Below are 26390 nucleotides of genomic sequence, written 5' to 3'. Positions count from 1 at the left end.
GAAAAAGATGGTTTTCCTTTTAAAAGTATATCAAACACTAGAAATAATGTTTGAATGTAAACTATTTGACACCATGATTTATTCATATATGCAAAGAAATTAAATTTTTCTCTGTAATAATAAAAAAGTACATTGTATTTGGTCCAAACTGAGATATAATTAATCCTTATTGGAAGCAAAACCAGCCCAAGCATTCTGGATGGCAGGTCCCATACCTGTACCGGTTCATGTGCATTTATTGCACATATTTGATATCCATTTTTCTATTTTATTTGATAGCATAGTGATAACATGGTAACTAGACACTAATAAAACGAGACATCAGTTTGCTGGGACAACTTGTATGTTTTTAGTCCTTAATTTGGAGAGGTCCACTTAGTTGCACAGCACTGATAATAATTTGTCTGCAGCCACCATGCAGATACACAGCTTTAAACATATCTCAAATCAGAAAAATTGATGCCCTGGACAAAACATAAGCATTAAAATGCTATGCTTAGATCTTGGACAATACGTCAAGTCTAACTAGATACTAGCTACATTATATGCTAGCCTGTGCAGTAGTGCAATGGAAGCAACTAATATTGTTATTTTGTCCAGCAAGCTTGCCTCTACTCATAGTGCCAATGCATATGTAATGTCAAATGGCCTCTCTCTATACAATGCGTGGCACCTAACACAAAGCAAAGGCAAGCAATGTGGAGCTAAGCAAACCTGAATATATCGGTGACCCTGTTTTAAAAGCTCCAAACCTCTATCATCATTGTATTAAAAGTATATATATCACCAGTTGTAGCTTTGTTAATTGTAATTAATACAAAGGTTGCTACATTTGAAATTATAGACATTTATCCAGTACAAAATGGACAAATTTTGAAGAAATATTCAACAGGAGTCATGTTCATATAAAAAAAAGGCTGCAAAATAAAGGCTTCTATAATGCGATAATAATATCATCCCTGCTGTGCAACCATTACTGCTGCAGTTGTTTAAAGCATGAAGAAAAATAAACAAAACTACAGCAGATTTTGTTTTTTAAGACATTATTTAAACCAAATTAAAAAAGTTTCTTGGTTAACTTGAAAAAAAAAAAAAAATCTTCTTGATAAATATGTATATAATCAAATGCAAAGAATTGCTGCCTTCTAATTTGTCTTTTTAATATGGTCATCAATAAGCCATATTGAAATTTCCATTTTTGCCTTCTCAGATTCATCACTGCTTCAAGGACAAGAGATCACAGGCCTGGTATGTTGGTTGAGCTATAAATCATTTAATCTTTATTGTTGGAGACATTTGCAGACTAAAGATTACAGATCTTGTGTAGAGACTAGCTTTAAGTACCAGAAAAAGTTTTTTTAATGGAAAACGAAAATGTTATGCAATTTCATTTCATTTCAGCAGTTGTGTAACCACTCTTAGGTTGAGACGGCATCAGATTTATCTCCACAATTAATGATAAAATAATTATTAAAAGAAGTCATTATCAATGATGTCTTATTTACAACACGTGTTGCCTTAAACAGAACTTGGTTGCGCCCCATTCAGATGTTAATAAAAGCTACATGAAAAAAGAAGAGCTTAAGCTATAAAGGTTAAAGGAAAACTATACCCCCGAACAATGTAGGTCTCTATAAAAATATATCTCATAATACAGTTCATATTTAAAACCCTGCTTCATGTTAATAACCCATTTTCACAGTAATATACTTTTTAGTAGTATGTGCCATTGGGTAAACCTAAATAGAAAATTGCCATTTTAAAAAATAAGGGCTGCCGCCTGGGATCCTAAGATTCACGGTGCACACAAACAAACAAAACAAATCATACATGCTAAGTCACATGAGCCAATTAATAGAGTTCTGTCTTTTGCTTCCACCAGCTGCAATATTTCTAGTCAGGTGATCTCTGAGGCAGCACAGAGACCATCACAAAATGGTGGTTCAAGGCAAGAGATGTAAAAGGGCAATATTTACTTAAATGTGTGTGTGTGTATACACCAGTTTGGTAAGATTCTTTAATTATTTTGGGGGTATAGTTTTCCTTTAACAGATCCCTAGGAAATAAAGGGAATGTGTAATAAATGCATGTTACAGGCTGCACCAATGGCATATTTAAAGGGCAGCCCTTCTAACTGGATATTCTAGAAGTGTCCCATATTATTCACATGATCTGGAAACCTTAAGATACTTGCTCTATCATCATGTATGTTGATATGGCTAAACGCACATCACTGTGAAACCCCCCCCCCCCCCCCCCCGACTGAAAAAAAGTAAAAAGGCAAATTCCTACCAGTGTGAGCAGTGGTGTAACTAGATATTACGGGGCCCCACAACAAATTATTTTTCAGGCTCCCAAAAGGTCTAGAGGTTGACCTCTTTTACCAATATTTTTTGAAATTATATGTAAATTAGGACCTCATGGGGCTCCTGGGCCCCTCTGCAGCCGCAGGTTCTGCGTCCTCTATAGTTATGCCCCTGAGTGTGAGCTTTCAAATGAGAAAATATTTACTTGGTGTATTCAAGCCAGGGTAGTAAAAAAGGCAGTGTGAGGGAGTTTTGAGAAGTTTTCACAGCCTATGGTATATACAAGGGCTTTAGTATATTGGGATTTGTGGGAGATGCTATTTTTTTTTATCAATATCAGCTTCATCTGGAAGAGACAGGTAAATGGACTGAATCTGCACAGGACCTATACCAACCATGCTGGGATGTCAGATTCCGCTTTATCAATTTCAGGCTCAGTGCCTGAAATGTGCTGTGTGCCATCAATAGAGCAGCAACAGAGTTGACCTTGGCAGCTGTGTGGAAATAAAGACTGCGGCTGTAACCTACTTATCACAGTCATCTTCTCTGCTTTTATACACAGAATAACTGTCCATAGTGAGCAACGGTCACAGTGTCGCTTTGTGAGCAGCCTTGTTCCTCACCAGAAATTTCTTGCACATGTTGCCTATTTGACTGATGCTGCATTTTATAAATATGATTGTACTTGGAAAGAGACCACAGCCATGCAGAAAGCCTTCTGCTCTTAACCAGGGATGCACGGAATCCAGGATTTGGTCCGGGATTCAATCCAAGCCTTTTTCAGCAGGATTCTACCGAATCCAAGTTCCTGGCTGAATGGAATCCTAAAAATCATGTGACCTTTCGTCACAAAAACAAGGAAGGCAAACATTTTTTAGCCGCATGCTGTGTGCATGGTTTTCTTTCCATGTCGTTTCCATAATTTACAAATTAGGGCTCGGATACAGTTTGTTATTCAGTAGAATCTTTCACAAAGAATTTGGAATTCTTTCAATTCCTAAAATAGTGGATTAGGTGTATTCCTACTCTTAATTGTGCTTTCTAAATCTAAACCCACCACAATCTTACCTCCTTTAACATATGATGCCTCAATGTATTATGCCATACATAAGGGTATCTAAGTGTCATCCATAAACAAGAGAGATGACAGATAGTAAGCAACATTAAAGAAGAGTCCAACACTAATAGTCAGTGGCCTGAGTGCTCCAAAATTATTCTATTTTTTTTTTTTTTAACAGATTTTAACTTAACTTCATATATTAAAAAAACCCTGCAAATTGTGTTATTCTAAACTTTCAGATTGTATTATTCAGATCAGGGATGTTCAACATACAACCATCCAGTTGTGCCGGAGCTACAACTCTGCAAGGTTGCTGGAGGGTCATAGACTGGATACCCTCGCTATGAAGAAGGTTAGTCAGTATACAAAGTGCTATATATATGTGCCTGAAGGTGCAGGACATAAGAACAACATTGGAGTGGGGTAGTACAAGAGATAGTATGTTCTATATGCATGGTGCAGATCAATAGCAGGCTATTACATAATGTAATGCCCAAACACTGACTAGAGGAACAATATACAATTCCAATGAGCCACTATTTATCTAATAAAGGGGAGGGGTGTAATTTAAGAACCTTTTGGTGCTCAATCAAGTCAAGGTCTCTAAGTGGTTACACTTTCATGTGGAAGACCAGAATTTCAGGTATAGGGTATGTGCACAAAAAGACATGTTTTTTTTAGCCAGTTTGGTTTAATCTGTGTTTAACTAAATTTCTTCCTACAGCTCATTACAAGGACATTTTAGTTAGTTACAAGAGTTCCAGGCTTAGGATTTATGAGTTGTAGAAAAAAGCTGGCAATCCCTGCTGTTCATCTTCAGAAAAAAATTTCTTGTCCATTGGCGACCACAAAATAGACTGTCTACTGAGATAACATCATATTTACATGGGGGTGACCTTGTGCAGAAAATAGCTCTCCCTGTATGTCAGTTCCATATTTCATTAAAATAATTGATAAAAAGTAATCGTGACAGATTGAAAAATTAACAGCAAAACAATGGATGGGGGGAAGGTGGTTAAAAAAACCAAAACAAAAGCATCTAACTGTAAATATGTATTTTCCCTTCCCGTACTCTTGTTTTCATCTAGAAATGTAAATGGATTCCATGAAGCTAATTTGGTGCTATGCCCGAAATGTTCCTGTCTTTATTGTGTGGCAGAGAAGCAGAATTCAGGTGTGAAATTGGCTTCTTTCATCATTAGTTCAATTACTGCAACAGATTTAAGCATCCAGCTATTCTGCAAATGAAGCAGAAATGAGGAAAGAGTGGAATTAGACTGCCACTAGCTGGCTCACAGTACAAATTGCACCGGGCATTCAAGGTTTTAGCTGCAAGATAAAGAAATCAGCATCAGGATAACAGCAGCAATTCTACCTAAAATTCTAAAAGTATAGAAGAGACAGAGAACCCGTTAACTGAAGGACTGCATGCTAACCAATGAAATGTTAAAAAAAAAAAGTTTCTTCATTTATTATGATTGGTCTAGCCTGTTGCACTGTTTACCTTCATGTATTTCAGATCTCTGTAAAGCGACACTGTTACTTTATACATAAAGCTATGTCACTGCATAGACTGATATTTAGCACTTATAATGTTAATTTAATTTGAAGTATGTGTCCTAGACTTAAAACTACTGTTCTGCCTTCAATGTCGGATAAAAACAAAAAAAAGTCCTGCATGATCTGATGTTGTCAAACATCAGATCATGCAACATATAAAAACAACATATAAAAATAGTGAACTGTTCTCAAAGTAACACAGTCACTTTGGTCTTAGCCCGATAAAGCAAGGCATATTAAACTGTAAGGTGCCTTCAGGGTGATCTAACTTCTTCAATCTTATCAGACCTAGGTGACAGCAACTGAAAAGATTGGATCAATCAATTCCATCTGCAGTAAAGGAACATACTCAGTACTCAATAGAAACAGACTGTGTCAATAACTGTGCTCCAAATTTAACTCAAAGCAACACTGGTCACAATCAGAATTACTACTGGTCCCATCTATACGTAATTCTGACCCTTGAAATTTTACTGGGGCCCAGAATATAAGGAGAGGCAATGGAGAAAAGTGTATTGTGCATTCTGGTTGTTTGTGTTAGGCGGTAAATAAAAACTCATCTTGCTGCACCAGTGTGACCCAAATTAAGTGATCCATTAGAGTAATCTGTTACGGCTCTTATGGTTTTTATGGATCTTCATGGCTAGCAGACAGCTGCAGATGCTACTGACTGTTGGACTGAAACATTGAGCACTAATTTTTTTTTTTGTTTGCTCGACTCCTGTGAATGTCACCTTTTGGGGTGATGGCATTAAATAGTAGTGTATATATAGCTGGAAGTTGATTAATGTGTATGCTACTCTAATGACAATATCGGTTTTATATAGGGCTGATATATTCCACAGCACAGAGACACATCATGCACATCATTCCCTGCTCCTAGTGAAATTTGCCATCTAAGATCCTTATCACATTCACACAGAGGTGGGTCAATTTTTATCAGGAGCCAATTAACCTGCCTGTATGATCTTGTATGATCTTGGAATCTAAGGGTAGTGGCACGCGTGAAGAGTCACCCAGCGACAAACCTTCTCTACTGCTGCGACTAATCTCTAATACCTTTGCGCCGGCAAGAATGCAAATCGCAGGCAGGATGGCATACGTATCGTTTTGGAATTCTGAAGTCGTCTGAAGTTTCCTCGAGAGGCAACTTCGGAAAGCAACGTGATATGTATGCCATCCTGCCGGCGATTTGCATTCTTGCCGACGGGAAGGCATTTGGGGAGATTAATCACCCCCAGTAGAGAAGATTTGTCACTGGGCGACTCTTCCCATGTGCCACCACCCTTAGGGTTGGGGCAGACGGGCAGATTCCTTTAATTTCCATAAGGAATCCTTGTCCCAGCTCCAGAGCAATCACACTAGCTGATTATGGGGAAGAAACGCAAAACTTTGCATTTTCTCACCAAAATCAGCTGTGTTTGCACCAGAGTCAACATAACGGTTCCTTGTGCAAACGGAAAAGGATGCTGCCCATGTAGGGGTTGATTTTTACCCAGTGTATTTCAGCAGCCCAAATTCAGCCCTGTGTTTCACTAGCCTTAGAGGAAACCAGAGTATCCAGAGCAACCTAAGCAGACATGGGCTGAACATACAAGCTCCTTGCAGATAGTGCCCAATCTATTTTCAAACTCAGGACTCCAGCGCCACCAAACTCAGGACTCCAAGACAAAAGTGCTTCCCACTGATCCATGAGCTGCCCGATATCAGAGGGAAGAAGTTACAAATATGTTATTGCACTGTACGTTGCAATGAAAAATTATTAACTTGTCTTTATTAAATAATGAAATTGTCAGTTTTAGGGTGAAGACACAGAGAGCTACTAGTCATGGCTACAAAATTCACAATAGTGATAACTGGCTTTTCTAAGACACTTTGGGGGTTATGTAATAAAAGCACTATGTTTGCCTGGAGCAGTAACCAATAGCAACAAATTGGCAAAAAGCATTTACTTACCTTTTTAAAAGCAATTATCTTATTGGTTGCTATGGGTTACTGCTCCTGGGCAAACTTAATGACTTATTAATATGGGGGTATGTCTGTTTTAGGAGAAGCAATTCTTAGTATCGTCTATGAAAGGTTATTTTGTAGCCACAAAAAGAAGCTGCTACTAGTAGCTCTGTGGGTCTTTACCCTTACAGTGATTATGTCTAACAGTCCTGGGATCATTGAAGTTATTTTGAAGTTTATAACATAAACTAAGTTAGTAATAATGCATAGTTAAACCTCCAATTACTGGGTACTGCACAGAAAGCCTTACTTAACATGTTTGCATTATGGGTGTAAAAGCAGCAAGCAACTGCTCAAATGAAATATACATAGAACTAGGGCTATTAGTAGAGATGCACCGAATCCACTATTTTGGATTCGGACGCACCCCCGAATCCTTTGCGAAAGATTAGGCCGAATACCGAACCGAATACTAATTTGCATATGCAAATTAGTGGTGGGAAGTGAAAAACATTTTTTACTTCCTTGTTTTGTGACAAAAAGTCATGCGATTTTCCTACCTTCCTACCCGCCACTAATTTGCATATGCAAATTAGGATTCGGATTGGCCAGGCAGAAGGATTCAGCCGAATCTGAATTCTCCTGAAAAAGGCAGAATCCTGGCCGAATCCCGAACCGAATCCTGGATTCGGTGCATCCCTAGCTATTAGTAACCAACTTTTGGAAAGACTTGTTGATTTATCAACCTATTCGCAAACCACCCATTAGAGGATTTATTTGCTGGATATTTCTCTTTCTAAACAAAACCTTGAAACAAAAGACTTGTTTTGCTTCCTTTTCTTCAGTGGCCAGATTGTCTATTCACAGCTACAGGAAACAAAACTATAGGACCATAAAACATAATCATATAGTTCTTTAGTATACCTCAGTGCTTCCTCAAGCCTTTCACCAAAAGAAAAATAATATGTTCGACCCAAAGTAGCAGGTAATGTTTAGATACAAGTTTGCTGTCCCCCACTGTCACATTAAAGCACAAGGCATAGAGTATTACATACACCCATGTAGCTTCAGTAAATGAGAAAAGTATTCCATAATACTTCCCATGCTCTGAATACAATGATTAGAACTCTGCTCACTCTAAAGGTGGCCATACAGAAGCCAATATAAGCTTCAAAGACACTAAAATCAGCACCTAATTGGGCAGTGTATGAGGCCCTTCGATAGGCTTCCCTGCTCATTACCTGGCCAAAAATCGATTGGCCCTAGTGTGGGCATATCAGCGAGAGGTCGTCAAACAGATCTCTGCAAGTATGTCCACCTTAAGGTTTTGGTTCCCCAACTGTAGGGCAGCTTCCTTCTATGGGGAACAAACACTGACTCGCTGTCATATATATTCTTTGGTGTATGGCTGATACAACACTTTCATGTCTGTAAACTGGTTATCAGCTAAGGGGGCTTCTAACAACATTTTAATCCCTATAAGAGGGTTTAAATGGAAAATGTTATATGGCCTAGAGGAGTAGTGTTATTCTGTCTTTAATATCCCATATTAAATGCAGCATTCTGCCCTAAAATATAATAATCTCCTTTTAGTTTTCAGGAAACTTCGCAATACAAGTACAGTTAGGTCCATAAATCTTTGGACAGAGACAACTTTCATTCTAATTTTGGTTCTGTACATTACCACAATGAATTTTAAATGAAACAACTCAGATGCAGTTGAACTGCAGACTTTCAGCTTTCATTCAGTGGGCTGAACAAAAAGATTGCATAAAAATGTGAGGAACTAAAGCCTTTTTTAACACAATCACTTCATTTCAGGGGCTCAAAAGTAATTGGACAAATTAAAAAACTTAAAATAAAATGTTCATTTCTTATAATAAAGTTGAAAACCCTTTGCTGGCAATGACAGGCAGAAGTCTTGAACTCATGGACATCACCAGATTCTGGGTTTCCTCCTTTTTAATGCTCTGCCAGGCCCTACTGCAGCGGCTTTCAGATGCCGTTTGTTTGTGGGCCTTTCTGTCCGAAGTTTAGTCTTCAACAAGTGAAATGCATGCTCAATTGGGTTCAGATCAGGTGAATGGCTTGGCCATTCAAGAATATTCCACTTCTTTGCTTTAATAAACTCCTGGGTTGCTTTGGATGTATGTTTTGGGTCATTGTCTATCTGTATTATGAAACATCTCCCAATCAATTTGACTGCATTTAGCTGGATTTGAGCAGACAGTGTCTCTAACACCTCAGAATTCATACCATGATGTGGTACAGCCAAATATGTGGACTTGTGAATCCATGGTCTAATTTGTAGCTGAAAATAATGTGTGTATAATATAGGAACTGTTCATGAGTACAGTATTGTTTTCATAGTTTAAAATGCTAATCTTTGAGAGAGCTTTGTAAATAACTACACTCTGATTTGCCACTAGATGGAGACAACCTACATTATATAACAGATTTTTCCCTAACATTGTTTTACCACAGCATTCAATAATGAACTGTACAAAGGTGTATTGCAGAACATGCCTACATTCTACTAGTAGCCTCATTTACTGACAAATACTGTTGTATCCCATAATGTTTCATGAGAGAGCTTGATACACACACACAAATCTCTCACCCAGAAATCTGATAGTAAGACAGCTCTCAATTACATCCATTGCCCAGAGTTTCCATTTTTAACAAACGATGATGAAACGGATGGTAACTAAGCAGAATTAAGTCCTATTGGTGGCAGAACAAGCCTATTGGGTTTACGTAATGTTTTTAGTAGCTTTATGATAAAGCAATTTAAATTACACTAATCTACACACACACAAATACACTATTAGTAAACTGAATAGTGGTAAATGCATTGATATCTGATACTACTGACTTGCAGCTGAATAACAAGTCTGGAAGTACTTGGCCAATAGTTGTCTACTCTGTAAAATTGTACAGCACTGTGTATTTATTTAGCTCTTTAGAACTAGTGAGGAAAATTCACAAAACAGCAAAATGCATTGAAATCTATGGGCAGCAAATTTTTTTTTTGACATGCAACAATTTTTTTCATCCATTAGCGGCAAAACCTGGTGAAAAATTTTGTTCATCATTATTTATAACTCAAGTTATACATACAATAGCGGAATAAAGATGTAAAGACTAAAAGATGTTTTAAAGCAGGAATTAGAGCGAGAGGGAAAGTATTCACCAGGGACACTAAAGACGCAAAGATTTGATTGTACGAATCTTTGATTTGTATGATTTTTAGGCTGTGTGTGGAGTGTCCCGACATTTTTCGTGCCATCGCGATCGGTCGTTCAGACAGTTTAGAAAATTTCTGTCGGCTACAGATCATTTCTCTGCATGTATTGCCGATCTGACGATATCAGTGGGAGACTGTCACCAGCTTGTCACTATCTTTCGTATGATTGCTGTCAGGGGCAGAACATCGTCTTATCCAGGGGCGTAACTATAGAGGAAGCAGACCCTGCGGCTGCAGGGGGGCCCAGGAGGTATAGGGGCCCCACGAGGCCCTAATTCATATATAATTTCAATAAATATTGGAGAAACAAGTCAACCTCTAAACATTTTGGGGGCCTGAAAAATAATTTGCTGTGGGGCCCAGTAATATCTAGTTACGCCACTGGTCTTATCTGTTCTTTTACTACTTTATTTGATCTGAATGGTTAGCGGCAAGTCAGGAGATGGCACCGATCGTTCGTCCGATGTGAAGGTAAATCTGCAGGTCTATGGCCACTTTATGGGATAGATTAAAATGTAAAGGTGACCATACATGGGCAGATTACAGCCGGCGATATTGGTCCTTTAGGGCTTTAGCACACGGGCAGATTCTGGGAGATTTAGTTGCCTGGCGACTAATCCCCTCTTCTTTGGGTCGACAATCTCCCGAACTGCCTTCCCCCGCCTACTAAAATGAAAAATCGCCTGCGGCAATGCACTTGCGGCGCTTCGATTTCCGAAGTCGCCCGAAGTTGCCTCATGAGGCAAAGCCCTTAGACAGATTCGGCAGCTTATCTGCCCATGTATGGGGGCTTCCAAGGGGTCTCCCTGATCGATATCAGGCCAAAAATCAGCCTATCGATCAAGCAGGTTTGATTTTTCCGGCGAGGACCACATCAGATAGTTGATGCGATCCTACGACCTGATGGCGTCCATTTCCTTAGTTTTAATCCGATTGTTTGGCCCTAGGGCCGAATGATCGGATATTGCCCTGCCTTTGGTGGGCATATCAGGTTAAGATCCACTTGTTTGGCAAACGAGCGGATCTAATCGTGTATGGCGATTAAAGTTTACCACAGAAAAACTCACCCAGATTCTGTTCATTGCTATGGGAGTTTTAGAAGCGTAGTTAAGAAACAGTGAACTCTTAAAACTTTCACCCATTGATAAATAGGATTCTAAATCTCCCACAGAAATTAATAGAACGTGGGTGAGTTTTTAATAAATCTCAAATTTTGATAAATCTGCCCCTAAATGAGATTTAAATAAAAAAAACCTTTACACAGAGCATTTAGCTGGTTTCATACCATGTTCCTCAACCCTATTTAATCCACGTCTTACATGCTAAACACAGGGTTGAGCATGGTTATTAGAGCAGTTTATAGTAGGACTATATTCTAAAAATGTTAGGTCTACTGTTCCTTTAATTAATTCAACGTTTTTTGGATATTCTCGATCTTTACAATGGGGCAAAACTTCAATGAATTTTTGATTGATACTAGTACTTGACAGATGATGGTTCACGTCAGGTCAGTGTACAGTTGCAAGTTGTGCCTAAGCCTTTCCCCCAGCAAAGTTTCCCCTCGGTGTAGCCATTAACTAGAGGGGTAGGCAACCCACGGCTCCGGAGCCTCATGCGGCTCTTCATCTCGCTTGCTGCGGCTCAGTCTTGTGGCTTTGCCTGTCACGTCGTCTATACAGCCCTCGCACCTGAGGTGACCAGGGGCAGCAAGATGATTCATCATGGTCCTTACCGCGGTCGCACATTCAAGACACGAGAGAAGCCTCCAGAGTCCAACTGCAGCAGGTGAGAGGGCTATAGACGTGGATGTGACGCATATTTTAATGACTCTACAGCCCTTACCTTTAAACAGATGAGAACACTAGCATTTAATAGGGCTATTCAGTGTTTCATTTATTTCAAAGTAGGCCTGCACATTGCACTTTTGTTGTTGTAACAGTTAAAATTAAAAAAAAGGTTAAAACTTTTAAAAGTTTATAAGCGGCGTTATGTTTTGCGGTTCCAGACTATTTTTCCTTAGTGGAAAGGGGGGTGGGGGCAAAATGGCTCTTTTGATAGTAAAGGTTGCTGACCCCTGAACTAGACTATAACTGCAGTAAGGACACAAAGCTGTACTATTTTCGTTAAAGGGGGGTAGTGTTAGTGGAATATTGTCACTTGTTGGATTTGTTACTGTGCATTTGAATATGATTCCTCCATTCTACCATAATAATTCCTTTGTTACAAACAGCTGAGTAGTAACCGCTTTGGCCGTTAAACATTTATCTTTTCAGCATGACCCAAAGCACATTTTACACCAGTGCAGCTGCATGGCTCAAGCAGGAAAATTCTTAGATCTTAGAATCTTCACACAACTAATTACACTAAACTCTAAATTATTCCCATGATTAATATAAATGGAAATTTAGCTAGGGGCTAATGCATGATTATGCATTTTAGTGCCTAAAAACCTAACAATAGTAAGCAATCTAGCATTTTTTTTTTAAATAAAAAGAAAAAACCTTGTATTTTCATAATAGACACTGAGAGTGTATGTAATAGTTTTGCCCAGACTCAGTGTCGAGTTTATACAGTCTTTTGAAAGAAAAAAAAAAAAAAAAAGGTCAGCTGTGAGCAAGACATCCCTTTCTGGAACCCATCTCTATCCTTGGATGATTTAAAGGGAAAACTGCTATTTTTTTAGCTAAAGTATCTGTTTAAAGGAATCTTGGGGTTAACATTTAAAGGGGCAGTATAACGCGTGGTTTAGCATTAGTGGAATGAATAGGGATTGTGCTGAACATACTTTTTGTGAAATGTTTTAATCAGAAAAAAAATCGATGGTTTTTATTTATTGGGCTACACAGGGAAACGGATGCTACTCCATATTAGTTTATTGTAACGTAGATAATTAGATTACCAGTGCACAGATAACAGAAGTCCATTATACACTGAGATTATCTGTGAACTGCTAATGAAATAATTTACCTGATAATGACCAAAAATGCAGTAGCTCCTGTCTCTGTTTGCCATGCTTAGCTCAAGAAATAATGAACTATGAATGTTAATGTGATTAAAACATTAGGCCAAATGTACTGTATGTTCCGCACAAGCCCTTCATTTAACTTAGGACTTACAGTGCCCCCGTAAAGATAGGTATTTAAAATAAAGAGAAGGTAACACAGAGATACAATTAATTGTTGATATGCCTTTAAGTCAAAGACAGACATATATTCGTCTCAGCATCCTACAGGGAAATCATTCTGGAAGCTGTAACTCAGCAACCCCTTCACAACCACATGTAAGCTATAGCTGATACAAGAGCATTGTGGTTATATTAATACTTTTTGTGGCTTACTGCAGAATTCAAAATGATGGAGGACCAATGAGAAATGATCTGAACTTTCTTGTAAAACAAGCTGGCTGAACCCTCCACAAAATGCTAAAATGTTATCTGTAATATTCAACCAGAAAAAGCTATAATGGTGTACACTACACCCCAAGCAAAGGAAGGTTGTTCACCTTCCAATACTTTTTTTAGTTTGCCAGTTTTCCGACAGTTCACCAGTAAGAATGACTTTTCCCCCCAATTACTTTCTATTTATAATATTTTTTTCTAATATTGACGTGTAAAGTTTCATTTTTCACCTTCTTAGAGCTTTCTAAAGCAGCTGGGGAGGGGGTCACAGACACTGTAACTGTTCTAAATTGATACATTTAGTCGATACATGTCATGTCTTTGGCCCTGCTGAGCAGAATCCCTGAGTTTCATTAGTTGTTAGAATTGATACAATAGCAAATAACTGTAGAAAATTGTATCAGTTAGAAATCTAGGATTACTGAGCTACCAATCAAACTCCGGAACATTACACTTTAAACTTCAATTTAAATAAAAGATGAAAAGCAATTGAAATAAAAAGTCTTATTTCTGGTGAATAATCTGAAAACTCAAAAAAAGTAGAAGGTGAACAACCCAGCAGAAAAAAATATATATATATATATCAGAATAAGAAAATAGCAACAACTTTTTTTTTACTGCAATATCCAATAGTTATAATTAAACATGGGGCCCCATACTACAAATACTCTCCCTCCCAGCCCCCCCCCTCACAAATATTAGCCCATTGGTTACCTGGGTCCCTTTGATGGTGGATCCTTCCAACAAAAAATTAAAAACTAAATACACCCTAGTATACACACACACTATCCTAAACTATGCCAAAACTCCACCCATAACTACCCAAACCCACCCATGCACAATCTCTGTTCCTTTCACAATCCGCAAATTATGTTCTGCTATCTCAATGGCCCCTCTTTGACAGGGCCACTGACTGTAGTACCTTAACAGTAACTCTACCCTTTTTTTTTTATTTAGCGTTACTCCTTTATTTTTATTGGATCTGTCTTTTGTGTACATCAATGAATGAATACATTCTACCTGGCCTTTCAAAATGAATACATTCTACCTGACATTCAAAAGTTATTGCAGATGGAATGACTGATGGTGGACCTGGGTGAATGTCCCTTTATAAAAGTGACCCTATGTGCAGGACCCAATGTAGTCACAGACCGCTCTGTTTATAGGCTTCAGACTATTTGAGAAGCAAAGGAAATCTACTTCCCATACATTTGCTAAAGCTGCTTATACAGTATCTTAAACGGAAAAAAATTAAAAGCCATTTTTACTTTCTTTAATGAAAAATAAATCTGTCTCCAATATACTTTAATTAAAAAATGAGTACCGTTTTTATAAGAAACCTGACTGTATGCAGTGAAACTCCCCCTTCGTTTTACTTGCTCTGACTGCTGCGGATAGGAAACTTCAGACGGTCCCAACTGCTCTGCAGGGAAATGATCTTACTTTCAAGTGGCAGGGAGGAGGCCCCCCCCCCACCTAACTTACCAGAACTCGTGCAGCTTTGCTTGTTTCCCTCTAGAGCAGCAGGTGAGCGTGTAGAGATTCGTATCCGCAGACCCAGTGTAGTCTGTATATTCGGATTATTAATCAGTCTTGCTGTATCAGCTGCTATAGCAGAAATTATTTGACTTGTGCAGTTTTGATAATTTATGACGATCCCTAAGCTTAACCTCCCAACAGCAGCCCAAACCACACTGAGAATGTGCATGGTCTTGCAAAGATGTTTAACAGAGTTACAAGATGATGACCCCCTGCTGCCAAATTCTGGTGCAGTAAGTTCATGTTTAGATTTAGTATACAAAATACAGCATTTCTAGCATTATTCTATTTTAGACTTTAGTTCCCCTTTTTAGATTTTAGTATCTGGGCCACAGAAAACCATTTCGCAAACAAAAATGGTTTCAATTATGATACATATATAATATATTCTGCAGCATATATTCTACTGAAGAACGAAAGCTGAATTGAAAACAACATTGTCTGACACTGGGCTTCCTCTAGGGAAGAAGTTGCACAGTTTGCTTGAAAAAGAAATGATTATAACAAGTAAAGTTTAATGTTAAAGTGCTCACCTTCCGACCACTTTTTTCATTTTCGTTGTTTTCAGATTGTTCACCAGAAATAAAATCTTTTTTCAATTGTTTTCCGTTTTTTATTTTATTTAGTGTTTAAAATGTTCATGTCTCTGGTGTCTCAGTCTGGCAGCTCAGTGATCCAGCTGCAGATTCTGAACTGTTACAATTGGATACATTTAGTGGCTACGTGAATTGATACATTTCTCAGCAGTACCTTTGAAATATTAGCAACTATTGTATCAATTCTAACAGCTGCCTTTAATAAAACTCAGGGATTCTGCTCAGCAGGGACAAAGATAAATGTATCAACTAAATGTATCAATTTAGAACAGTTAGATAGTCGGCGACCCATCCCCCCCTCCCCCGCAGAGCTGCTTTAGAAGGTGAAAAATGTAACCTTTCACTTCAATATTACAAAAAGGATAACAAATAGAAGATAACTGCAAAAAATCTTTATTTTTGGTGAAAAGGTGTTTAAAGGGGTTGTTCACCTTCAGTGCTGTGATACACAGAGCCAATAGCATCTGCTTTATGTTATAAAGGATTTTTTGTTCCACTTACTAAACTAATGTATTCCTTATAGAAACATATAGAGCTTCTCGTTTACAGATACTTTTGCAATTAATCATCATAAACAGATGTAGTGATTTGTTCCAATTACACTAATTCTTTCTTGACATCCACAGGGCAGAAAGCTGAACATTGGCCTGATTTTTCATGCCATCAAGTAGCCGGTTAATTATTTTAGGAACATCCCCTTAGCATAAAGCAATAACACAGACAGCAGCTGTCTATAATGCAATTGCCATGTTGATACAAAAGAGGAGCTGAAATTCTGGTCTCATATGATCACAGATCTGTTGCACAGCAAGTAAAACGTTACCCCTCTGGGAGCCCCTGGCCATTATTTGACTGCATTGAATGGCTAACTCAAAGCTTGTACCAGAACTGCCTGACAAAATAAACTGCTGTGCTGTTATATTTAGCTAAGGAGTAGCGAGGATGGAACAATTAGGCTCATTTTCTATGTCCTCTAGACAGTCATGTGATGAGCAAATGTAGCTACATAGTACCTTCTTGTTTTGTTTAAGATTATAAAGACTTATTATTTTAGCACAGCTAGTATATTCACAGTGCAACATTTGAGTCAGAAGCACAAAATCAAGCTGTTGCACATTGTTCAGCAACATTTTAAAATTCCCAATAGGACAGCTGAATTAGGGCAATAGAACCACCATGTGGATGGTCACATTAAACTAATCCCACTGCAAGCCATCAGAAGCGTAGTCATCCGCTAATCTAATAATGGGCCATGCATCAGTTGCACCTGGGGCAAAAGTATTTGGTGCAAGTTGCAGATTACAGTACTGCTGGAGAGCCATACATAACTCCTACAGACTGTTGCTTTTCTGTACTTTGTTTGCCTTATACTTTTTGGCACCCAGTGTTCCCTACCTTGTGCTAGGCACTACACTTCAAGGAACAATACAAATTTGCTCTTTCCACATTGTAAGTGAGCCCTTAAAAGGACAAGGGAAGGCTGATTCACTATAAAGGTGTATGTGTGCATGGACAAAGCAAGGTTAATATTTGCTAGTTTGTTGTGTTACTTCAGCTCTGAATGTACAGTAGATTGAACAGATGTGTTTGTCTGACTATTTCTTGATATTGTAGGCATAACCTTTACTGTTATTTGAAGAACATCTGGCACCATTCAACATTTGTAGGGCTGGATTACTCTTATCCTGGGATTTTCATTCTTAAATTTAAACAAATGAATTGTGCAGAGGACAAAGGAATAAATATATTTCTACAAAAGTGACAAATTTAAATGTTGTAATATCCAGCTTATGTGTGCTGCACTATGTCATGCCTAGGGGCACATGGGATGGATGATCCACTTTCTCTGGCTGTGTTTTTTTAAGAGCAAATCTGTTCCCACATGCGTGTAGCTCCATAGACAGACAGCGCATCAGCCTGTGGTCTGGCATACCATAAATATAGGTATCGACCTATAATCTAAAATGCCAGGGACAAAAGTTTTTCCAGATGAATCACCTTAAAGTGGAGTATTCTATTGTATGGCTATAAAGAAATCGCCCTCAACATGGACTCCAGCTAGAAAGTGCACTACTGTATAGGTAATTTACTATGTGAAAGGCAGGGTGTAAAGTGTAAAAAACAGGAGTGATCTGCAATTATTTCATACCCTGACTCCCACTCTTGTGAATTGCTGCAGGTCTCTATTTAATGTATTATTGAAAGATGGGAAGGGGTGACATGTAGGTGCTCTTGCAGTTCTTTCTGGGGTCCTCACAAATGACCCATAGTGTCTTCTTACTACAGAGAAAAGATAAGTCAATAATACAAATGTCTCTTGGAGGAAATACAGAAAAAAATAATTCAATAATAAAAATGTCTCTTGGAGGAACAGGGATGATGGATATTTTACTCTGTAATATGGATCCTGCAATTGTCAGTTCTTATTATTAATCCAATGGGCAGATGTAGAAATGTGTCACTTGGAGTAAATAAAATAGATAAATATGGTAATTGTGCCTCTTTAATTTATGCAGGATGGGTTTGTATTTTCTACTTTTGATTTAACCCTGTAGTTTGCTTAAGTGCCTTGTTTATGGAGATTGTTCAAATGTAAACAATGAGAAAAATGCATAATTATAGTCTTAGTGTGGTGTTCTCCTTACATCCCAAGAGCTGCTTGTAACTCTGCACTCTGCTTTATTTGAAAAGTGTTTCCTTTGTATTCTGTACAAATCTAGATAGACAAACAGACACACAGAGAGATAGAGACAGAAAACCTATATCAAAATCAAAATTTGTGAATGCCCTTCCTTGTTTACTGGGACAGTCCGTTCTGCTTTTATCTATGCATGAGCTATACTTCAATACCTCCTGTTTGGACATAGTTTAAAAATGATATGGCACTTATGTGTTTATGCAAAGCAGTCAGCTGTCAGATAGAGTAGAGTTCAGCAAGACTACTTGCAGTGTAGCAGTCTCTCGGTGTATGTGCTCCAACACAAACTCATAACTCACTGTATTCCTAATCCTGCCCAGTGAACCACTCTTTCTACCATCATTCCACTGCCTATAAGAGCTCTGCAAATTCTTTTGACTTTAGAGATTCTTCGATACAATCTTAAATGATGACTTGTTACTGTTCTGTTACTCTATTGTTGATTTGTTTACAAAACAATTAATGTACTACATATGTAAGACGTACCTGGTAAAGGAGTTGGACCTTCTTCAAAACTGTCGTCATCAGCTGCATGCCTCTCTCCAGAGGCAAGAGAATCTTCTGGGGCAGATGCAGAGTCCGGACTACTGGGCCTGCTGGCAGAGTCAATGTCACTGTTTGACCCATATCGATCATTGTGAGAAACCGAGCCGCTTTCACTGAGGCTCCTGCGGTCTTTTCTATGCACCCTGGAATGAAGCACCATTTGATGGTAAGTGCGGAACACTTTTCCACATTCAAAGCATTCAGTGGATTTATTTTGAGAGGAACGTCGGCTCTGACGGGAAGGAGGCCTGAACTCCAATTCATTGGAACCATCTGCATTTTCTCCGGATTGTGTATTGCTACTTTTCTCAGATCGGCTAACACTTGAGGAGTTGCGTTTCTTTGAGTTGCTGGTACTTTGACTGTCTGGCTCTCGCTTTCGCTTCTCCTGATTAACAAGGATGTATTCTTCTTTTTCATTATCATAAGTTACATCAGCATCTGCCATGGTTTCATCCCATCCCAGATATTTAACATATTCAGAAGGCTCTGCAACTTTTCCTTTTGTAGTCAATTGCCATGCTTGGTAGCTGTTGACTGGGTCCAGCTCCGGAACTCTTTTTCCTTGTTGTGTATCAGACGGCGTATTAGCCTCTTTTAAAGGTTTTAAATGAAGATAGTCTAGGAAAAACTGCTTAGCCACCATTGCGCTTGGGGAGTCATCAGTAATGTTTTCTCTGTTTTGCTCTACTGAGTTTTCAAGAGAGCTTTCTTCAGTTTTACAGTGCACCAAGTTGTGTGCATTTAGGCTTTCAGTATTTGTAAAGAAATTACCACATTTTATGCAAACTTCATAAAGGTTTAAGCCAGTCATAATGGTCTCTTCCTGAACAACATCATTAATGGTGGCTACTGGCTCAGAATCAGATTTAGGTTTGTTTTTGTTCCCAGTTTTTGGAGCATGAGACTTCATATGGTTCTTGAGAAACCATGACTCTTTAAATCTTCTGCCACATATATGGCAGCCATGATCAAATGATCCTCTGTGCTTCTTCATATGGGCTTTAAGGAACCAGGCTTGGCCAAAAGCTTGACCACAAACTTCACAAGGGAACTCCCCTGAATTGATTTCCACCTTGCCATTCTCTGCCAGCCCATCTCTGTTCAATGGTACTGCTGTAGTGATATGGTCTTTTTCTATATGGTTTAACAGAGTCTCCTCTCTTAAGGTCATGTAGCTACAGAATCTACATTTATAGGGTTTGTGAACTTGTAAAAGATGTTGATCAAGTTCCTTCTTCCGGTCATATTTGTTTTTGCAGAATGGGCACTGGAAATTGCCAAGTTTATCCTCATCCATTACTTCAGCCTCTTCTGTTTGTAAGGTGCCATTAAGTATTTTGTTGCAAGCTGATGTGCTTTTAGTAGGGCTTGCGCATCCTCCCATGCCCTCAGAAGCACCCAGTTCTCCAACATGTGAATCTCCCATTTCCACATCAGTTACATGATTAATTGTGCCACTTCTATGGGTTCTTAGGTGTATTTTCAAGTTACCTTTCTGAGCAGCCCGGTGATCACAGTAAGGACATTTGTATGGCTTTTCACCGGTGTGCTTTCGCATGTGCTGTGAAAGGGAGCTCTGGAAAGGAAAGCTTTTACCACAGATGACACAGCTGAAACCTGGTCCTTTGTCTTCTTCTGTATCATTTTTGTCTGGCTTTGCAGAGGACTCGCGCAGCTCCATGTCAAATTGTTTCCTACGTTCCATAATCAGCATAACATTAGGCAGGTCAACTGGAAAATGACGAAACTCAATCCAGTAGGGGTTGGTAGGACAGTTGTGTTTTCAACGATAATCTATTATCCAGCATAACTCCTGAAGTGATGACCTTCACAGATCTATTCCAGTAAACATTGAAGGCGGATACCTTAAAAACAAAATAGAAAACTAGTTACTATGCTGAATCACACATGTCTGTAAAAGAGAACATTCATTTTAGACAAATTCAGTTCAGAAAAAGTATTTCTGCTCGCTAGGCTAAGGAAGCTTTAATGCATAAGATGCTGTGCTTTATTTAGTGTGTATTTTTGAGCTATAACATTTCATTATTCTACTTTATTAAGCCAGCTTTTCATTTTACAGTGAAGTCAAAAGATGCACAAGGGAAAAACAGTATGCTTTTTTTTATCTAATAATCAATCTCATGCACTCTTGGCCTAGGAAAAAAAAATAAAATGTATTGTAAATGTATTATTTCACAAAACAAACTCAATTAACTCATCTTACCTACCAAAAATAAAGAAATCTAACTGAAGCTAAAATCCAGGAACAAGACCAAAAAGAGAGAGGGGACAAAATGTGTGCTTAAATGCAAATATGCATCGCAATTCAGCATATGGCCTTAAATAAATATGTGTGGATTTACAAATGCATAAAAATCTTCAATAAAGATTAAGAAAATACACAATATTGCATCTATACTTTGGATAAATTACCACATAATCTGCATTGATAAACAAGATTGTAAGATTTAATCACATGCACATCAATAGGGATGATTCAACCTCAGGATTTGGCTCAGTATTAGGTTGAGTTCTTCTTACAAAATTAGGATTATTCATGTGGCTTTAAATCACCTAACAATTGAAGAGGCAACAATTTTTAACAAATAGTGACAGTTTGTTTTTCAATATGGGTCAAGTCACTTTTTCTTTTCATAATGCACAAATGACAATTGTCAAAGTAGGGTTTCCTTTCTCTGGAGAAGAGGCACTTGGGAGGTGGCATGGTAACTCTTTAGAGATAAATTAGAGGCTATTACCCAATGCTTCTCCATAAAAGTCCTTTTACAACAGAGTATCTAGTTGAATGTGACGCAGGTAGATTCATATTTATATCATTCATATACAATTGAAACTTAGTATAAACTGACATTTAGGAAGAACTGTTATTATATTAATCACCAGCGGTGGCTGCTCCAGTGGATCATCCAATCTAATTTCCCCACAACAGGTACACATATGCCCTAGGGTCTATTTCGCATGGAGCCAATTAATCTGCCTGTATAATCTGTGTGGGAGTACCTGAAAAACATCCAAGCACAGGAACGGCAATTTTCTGATTCTACAACAAGGGTGTGATTTATCAAGATTTGAATGACTTTTTGCCACAAGTCAAATGTTTTTGCACATAAACTCCTAAAATACGAATTATATTTTCAAAAACTTGAATGTATGGTATTTAGTAAGCAAAAAAAAAAAAATTGAAAACTTGAATGAAAAAAAAAAAAAAAAAAAAAATCGGCAAAGCTGGCGATTTTCGAGTTTGTAAACTCACAAATTGAAGTCTTTAAAGCTTATAAACTCAAAAAAGTCTAGGTAATCGAGTTTATTTTCACGATTGTATTCAATTGAGTTTTTTTACATTCAGATTTTTTCCTAAATAAATAATTCGATTTTTTTTAGATTGTGAGTTTATTCAAAGTAGAAAATACCTTACACAAGTTTGATTCTTTACAAATAACTCCACAAATCAGTTTACAATGGGCAGTAAACAAGCAATTAAGCCAGCTAAAAATCCATAAATTGTTGGGAGTAGGATGTTGATTGGTAAAAGTCTTACGTGCAAAATATCTGTGTCAAACCTGTGCTGCAAAAATCCTTTGGCAGTTGATCTAATAAAGTTTATTACTTTAAACTATGTTTGACAACGGCCTTCTGTGGTTATTAACTATATATCCCAATGTTTGGATGGATGAGAATGCTGGTAGTTCACAACAGCTACCAATCACATAAAAAATGAAAGTGTTTTAAAGTAATAAAAATATAGTACAGTGTTGCCCTGCACTGATACAACTGCCGAGTTTATATAAATAAGCTCCTGTGTAGCAATGGGGGTAGACATTCAAAGGAGAAAAGGCTCAGGTAACACACAGCAGATAAGCTCTGTAGAACATAATGGTGTTATCCGTTATCCACTATTTAACCTGTGTCTTATAGCCTATTTAAATTACAGCCATTGCTACACAGCATCTTATTTATATGAAATATTATAGTGTTTCTGAAGCAAACTGATCAGTTTTACCAGTACAGGGCAACATTGCATGATATGTTCATTACTTTAAGAACACTTTCATTTTTTTGGTGTTACTGTTCCTTTAAGGACTGTGGGATAGATATCACTGATTACCAAGGTAGAACCAAGCCTTCAATAGTTTGGGAGCCTTCAGAGAAAACGCTGGCAAACACAAACCCAGAATGCCTGTTTTGATCAGAGGGAAGTTGGCACAAGCTATAAAAGTATCCAACATGGAGGCAAGAGTGTAGCAATACTCAACACTTGAAATACCATAAATAATAAATTTAAAAAAAAAAAAAAAAAAAAAACATGCCCACACAGGAAATTCACAAATCAGAATGAAGCATGAGAAATCTTGGTACATGTCAACATCCGAATAAAATAAACATTCTATTAATAATGATACCTGCATTATTATAAATTCTAAGTGCGGCCTGATCAGCTCATGCTGTGCCACACACCAAGAATGGAAATGTCAGTCAGTAGCGTATTTTGAACAAATTGGCCCAGCAATTTCTACACGGATGGAATTTTCTCTTTTAAACAATGTATTTACTTGAGCCCGAGACTCACACGATAAGTAACCAAAATGATTTGAACCATATGAAGCGAATCTAACAGAAAAATTAAAAGCCATGTTTTGACTTAAAATAAAGATAATATGTTCCATATAACAAAGCAAAAACAATAATTAAACCCTCTTGTGAAAAGTGTTCTAAGGAAAAATATCTTTCGGATATATAAATGACTTTTATTGGCAGTAAGAAAAACAGAAATTTGTATTATTGATTATACTTTTTTCTAAATTAAAGGAGGACATTTTTCAATAATTTAAATTTTGTTTGGTATGGATCATCCCCTTTACCCAATGCTTATAAGTCCTATAATTAGACCTAGTTAGAGGGAATGGTGTGAAAAAAAGAGCACATATTAGTCATAAGGCTTCTGTATAGTAAATTCAGAGCATATTTTGACTAAATGTATAAGCTTGCACAAAGCAGTTTTTGCGCACTTTTTCATTAAGTTTTGTGAATACAGCTTTTAGACAACCCCTTTTATTTATTTTATTATAGCATGTTGTGATAAAATACATAAATATTATTTTAGTCCACTTTGCTTGAATTGCAGTGATATGTGCATGGTATGAAATTACATAACTTCATTGTAAGGTTAAATATGCCTTGGCATGTTGGTAAAAATGTGTGCAGTTATTAAGGTATGCGTGCAAATTATTTTTTTATACAATATTTTTTTCCCATGTTATATGGTCATTTGGCTGATCTGGCATTATCTAGTACGATCATGTGCTCTGGTTTTCATGCCATTCCCTAGGTCTTATTATAGGACTTGTAAGCATTGGGTAGAGGGGATGATCCATAGCAAACTAAAAATATGAATTGACAGGGGAAACTGTAGTGTAAAGCTTTCTGAAAACAGAAGGTATTTACATGTCTCGTGCCATATACATAGCACTGCATTAATGCCAAAAATGATAGTGACTCGCTGATCTTGTTAGATCTCATCAGTGCAAGATATTGGAACAACATGGATTCTGAAGGGGTAGAACTTGGGGAGTAGCAAATCCGTGATCTAACAATATCGAAACAGGTTTTCTGCAAGTTTGGTTATATAATAAATACCTTCTGTTTTCAGAAGGCTTTACGGTGCACGTTTTGCATGTGAAAGGTTTTTTTGGCTTCTTTTAGGCCATCTCACCCTAACCAGGTTCAGTTCTCTGCTGGGAAACTGTAGAAATAATGAAATGCTAAGTCCAAGTTTACCAAAGGCAAGCCTGAACAGCAGGTATGCAGTAGCAGATTACTTAAAAAGAAATGCACGCAATGACATTAGCAGCCTATAAATTAGACATAGGCATGGCCAACTATTAAAAATTAGAGACCGATGATGAAAATGGTTTATGATTCTGGGAGTACATAGCAAAATACAGTGAAAAAAAACATACTAAACAGATCCCTCTCTAATCACTGCACACATTGTCCTTAAAGCGGGAATTGTACTTTTTCTTAGCATGTAAAGCTGCAAGCTAAGAACACATTTGAACACACAAAGGAGTGCAGTTGTACAACAGGAATTTGTACAGTGCTATTTCAAGTTACAAAGACAACCACAATACTTCCCTTAAAAAAATGTACTGCATTATAAAATTAAGCCATTTCTTATTGAAATAAAAGATATTCAACATAATTCTATATATAATTTTATAATCATTTTTTTCAAGTTTTGGACTGAATTAAATTTGTGTAAAAAACAATATATATTTAGCCAGTGGATAAACACAATAATAATTGCTGGTCATACAACCAATGGAGATTTTCTTCTTGCACACTAACTGGAACAAGACAGACAATTAAAGGCTTATGGGTCCAAAATAGCTGTATGAAGTGATGCATTCAGCATTCGAAGCGTAAGTACCATTGACGACAAGGCCTTGGGGCTTCTACTGTTCACAGGCCAATCAATAATCCATTATGAGCAAAATACATCAATATGCTAATATAAAGAAATACATAAAGACAGGCACTATGTGCATTCCTTAAAAACGATAATAAAATCATTGCTAATATTACAAGTAGTATATAACTGGCTGGTATGTAAAAAAGCACACACATAATCATGGCAGGCATTAAGGACAGATTTCCAATCTTTTATTACTGATATTTATTCTATGCTGAGGCTGTACTGAAGTAAATGTAAATAAAGTTCTTTGTATAAGCACCACATCAGTTTAAAGAGAATTCTAAAGGCTGGTGGCTTTCTAAGAAAGACTCATTCAGTCTCATATAGGAGACATCCCATAGTAGCACATATCACAAAGAATAAGACTATTATAAAATAAGGGACAGAATATTAAAAAAAAAAAAAAAAATTGGCATCTGCATAAAATATTTAAACCAATCAGGTCTGACAAGGAGTCATGTTGTATGTGAACACAATGTTAGTACATAAGTATACAAAGAATGTTTACTAAGAACATATGCACCATCATCTGGCATGAATAGGATGTGGTGTCTTTTTGCAAATCACACCTAAAAATATTAAGAGATAAATAAAGATAAGTCCCCAATATAACCTTGGGTGTATAGGGTGGCAGGTAGAAAAAATCTGATCATGTAGGTCGCAGAGAGGCCTGGGTGAAGAGAAAAAGACAAATTGTCCATATTGATCGACTTTACTAAAAGCCTAGTTTGTGGAAAAGTCGTCACTTTAATGGGGAATATAGCTGACAGACCAAATTACATTTCTAGTGAGATATTTGTCCAGATTGTTCATGGTGCATTGACTTACAGATGTGATTCATATACACACATTATTTCAACAAGATGCCCATGTGGAAATATTCAGTCCCAGCCACTGCTTTGTTTTAATTCTGCATAGTACTGTTGGCTTCCATATTCCATAATAAAAACAACTGAAGAACAATGAAAGCTACTATATTGATTCCTTTAAAATTT

At 37.4% G+C, this 26390-nt stretch overlaps 1 protein-coding gene across 12 annotated transcripts in view; it reads right to left on the bottom strand.

Moving 5' to 3' along the window:
• The window catches only part of znf516.S (zinc finger protein 516 S homeolog), a 92617-nt gene that overhangs the window by 18636 nt on the left and 47591 nt on the right, over positions 1–26390 (bottom strand). For 11 of the 12 annotated variants that reach the window (XM_041567193.1, XM_041567199.1, XM_041567194.1 and 8 more), the window contains 1 exon segment: positions 18840–20767. In XM_041567193.1, the coding sequence (XP_041423127.1) occupies positions 18840–20616 (1777 nt within the window). In that variant the 5' untranslated portion in view covers positions 20617–20767. 12 annotated transcript variants of the gene reach the window in all.

This window comes from Xenopus laevis, chromosome 6S, assembly GCF_017654675.1.
Source record: "Xenopus laevis strain J_2021 chromosome 6S, Xenopus_laevis_v10.1, whole genome shotgun sequence".
Lineage (NCBI taxonomy): Eukaryota > Metazoa > Chordata > Amphibia > Anura > Pipidae > Xenopus > Xenopus laevis.
The sequence above is the reverse complement of the archived record's forward strand: the minus strand, read 5'-3'. Positions and strand labels throughout refer to the sequence as shown.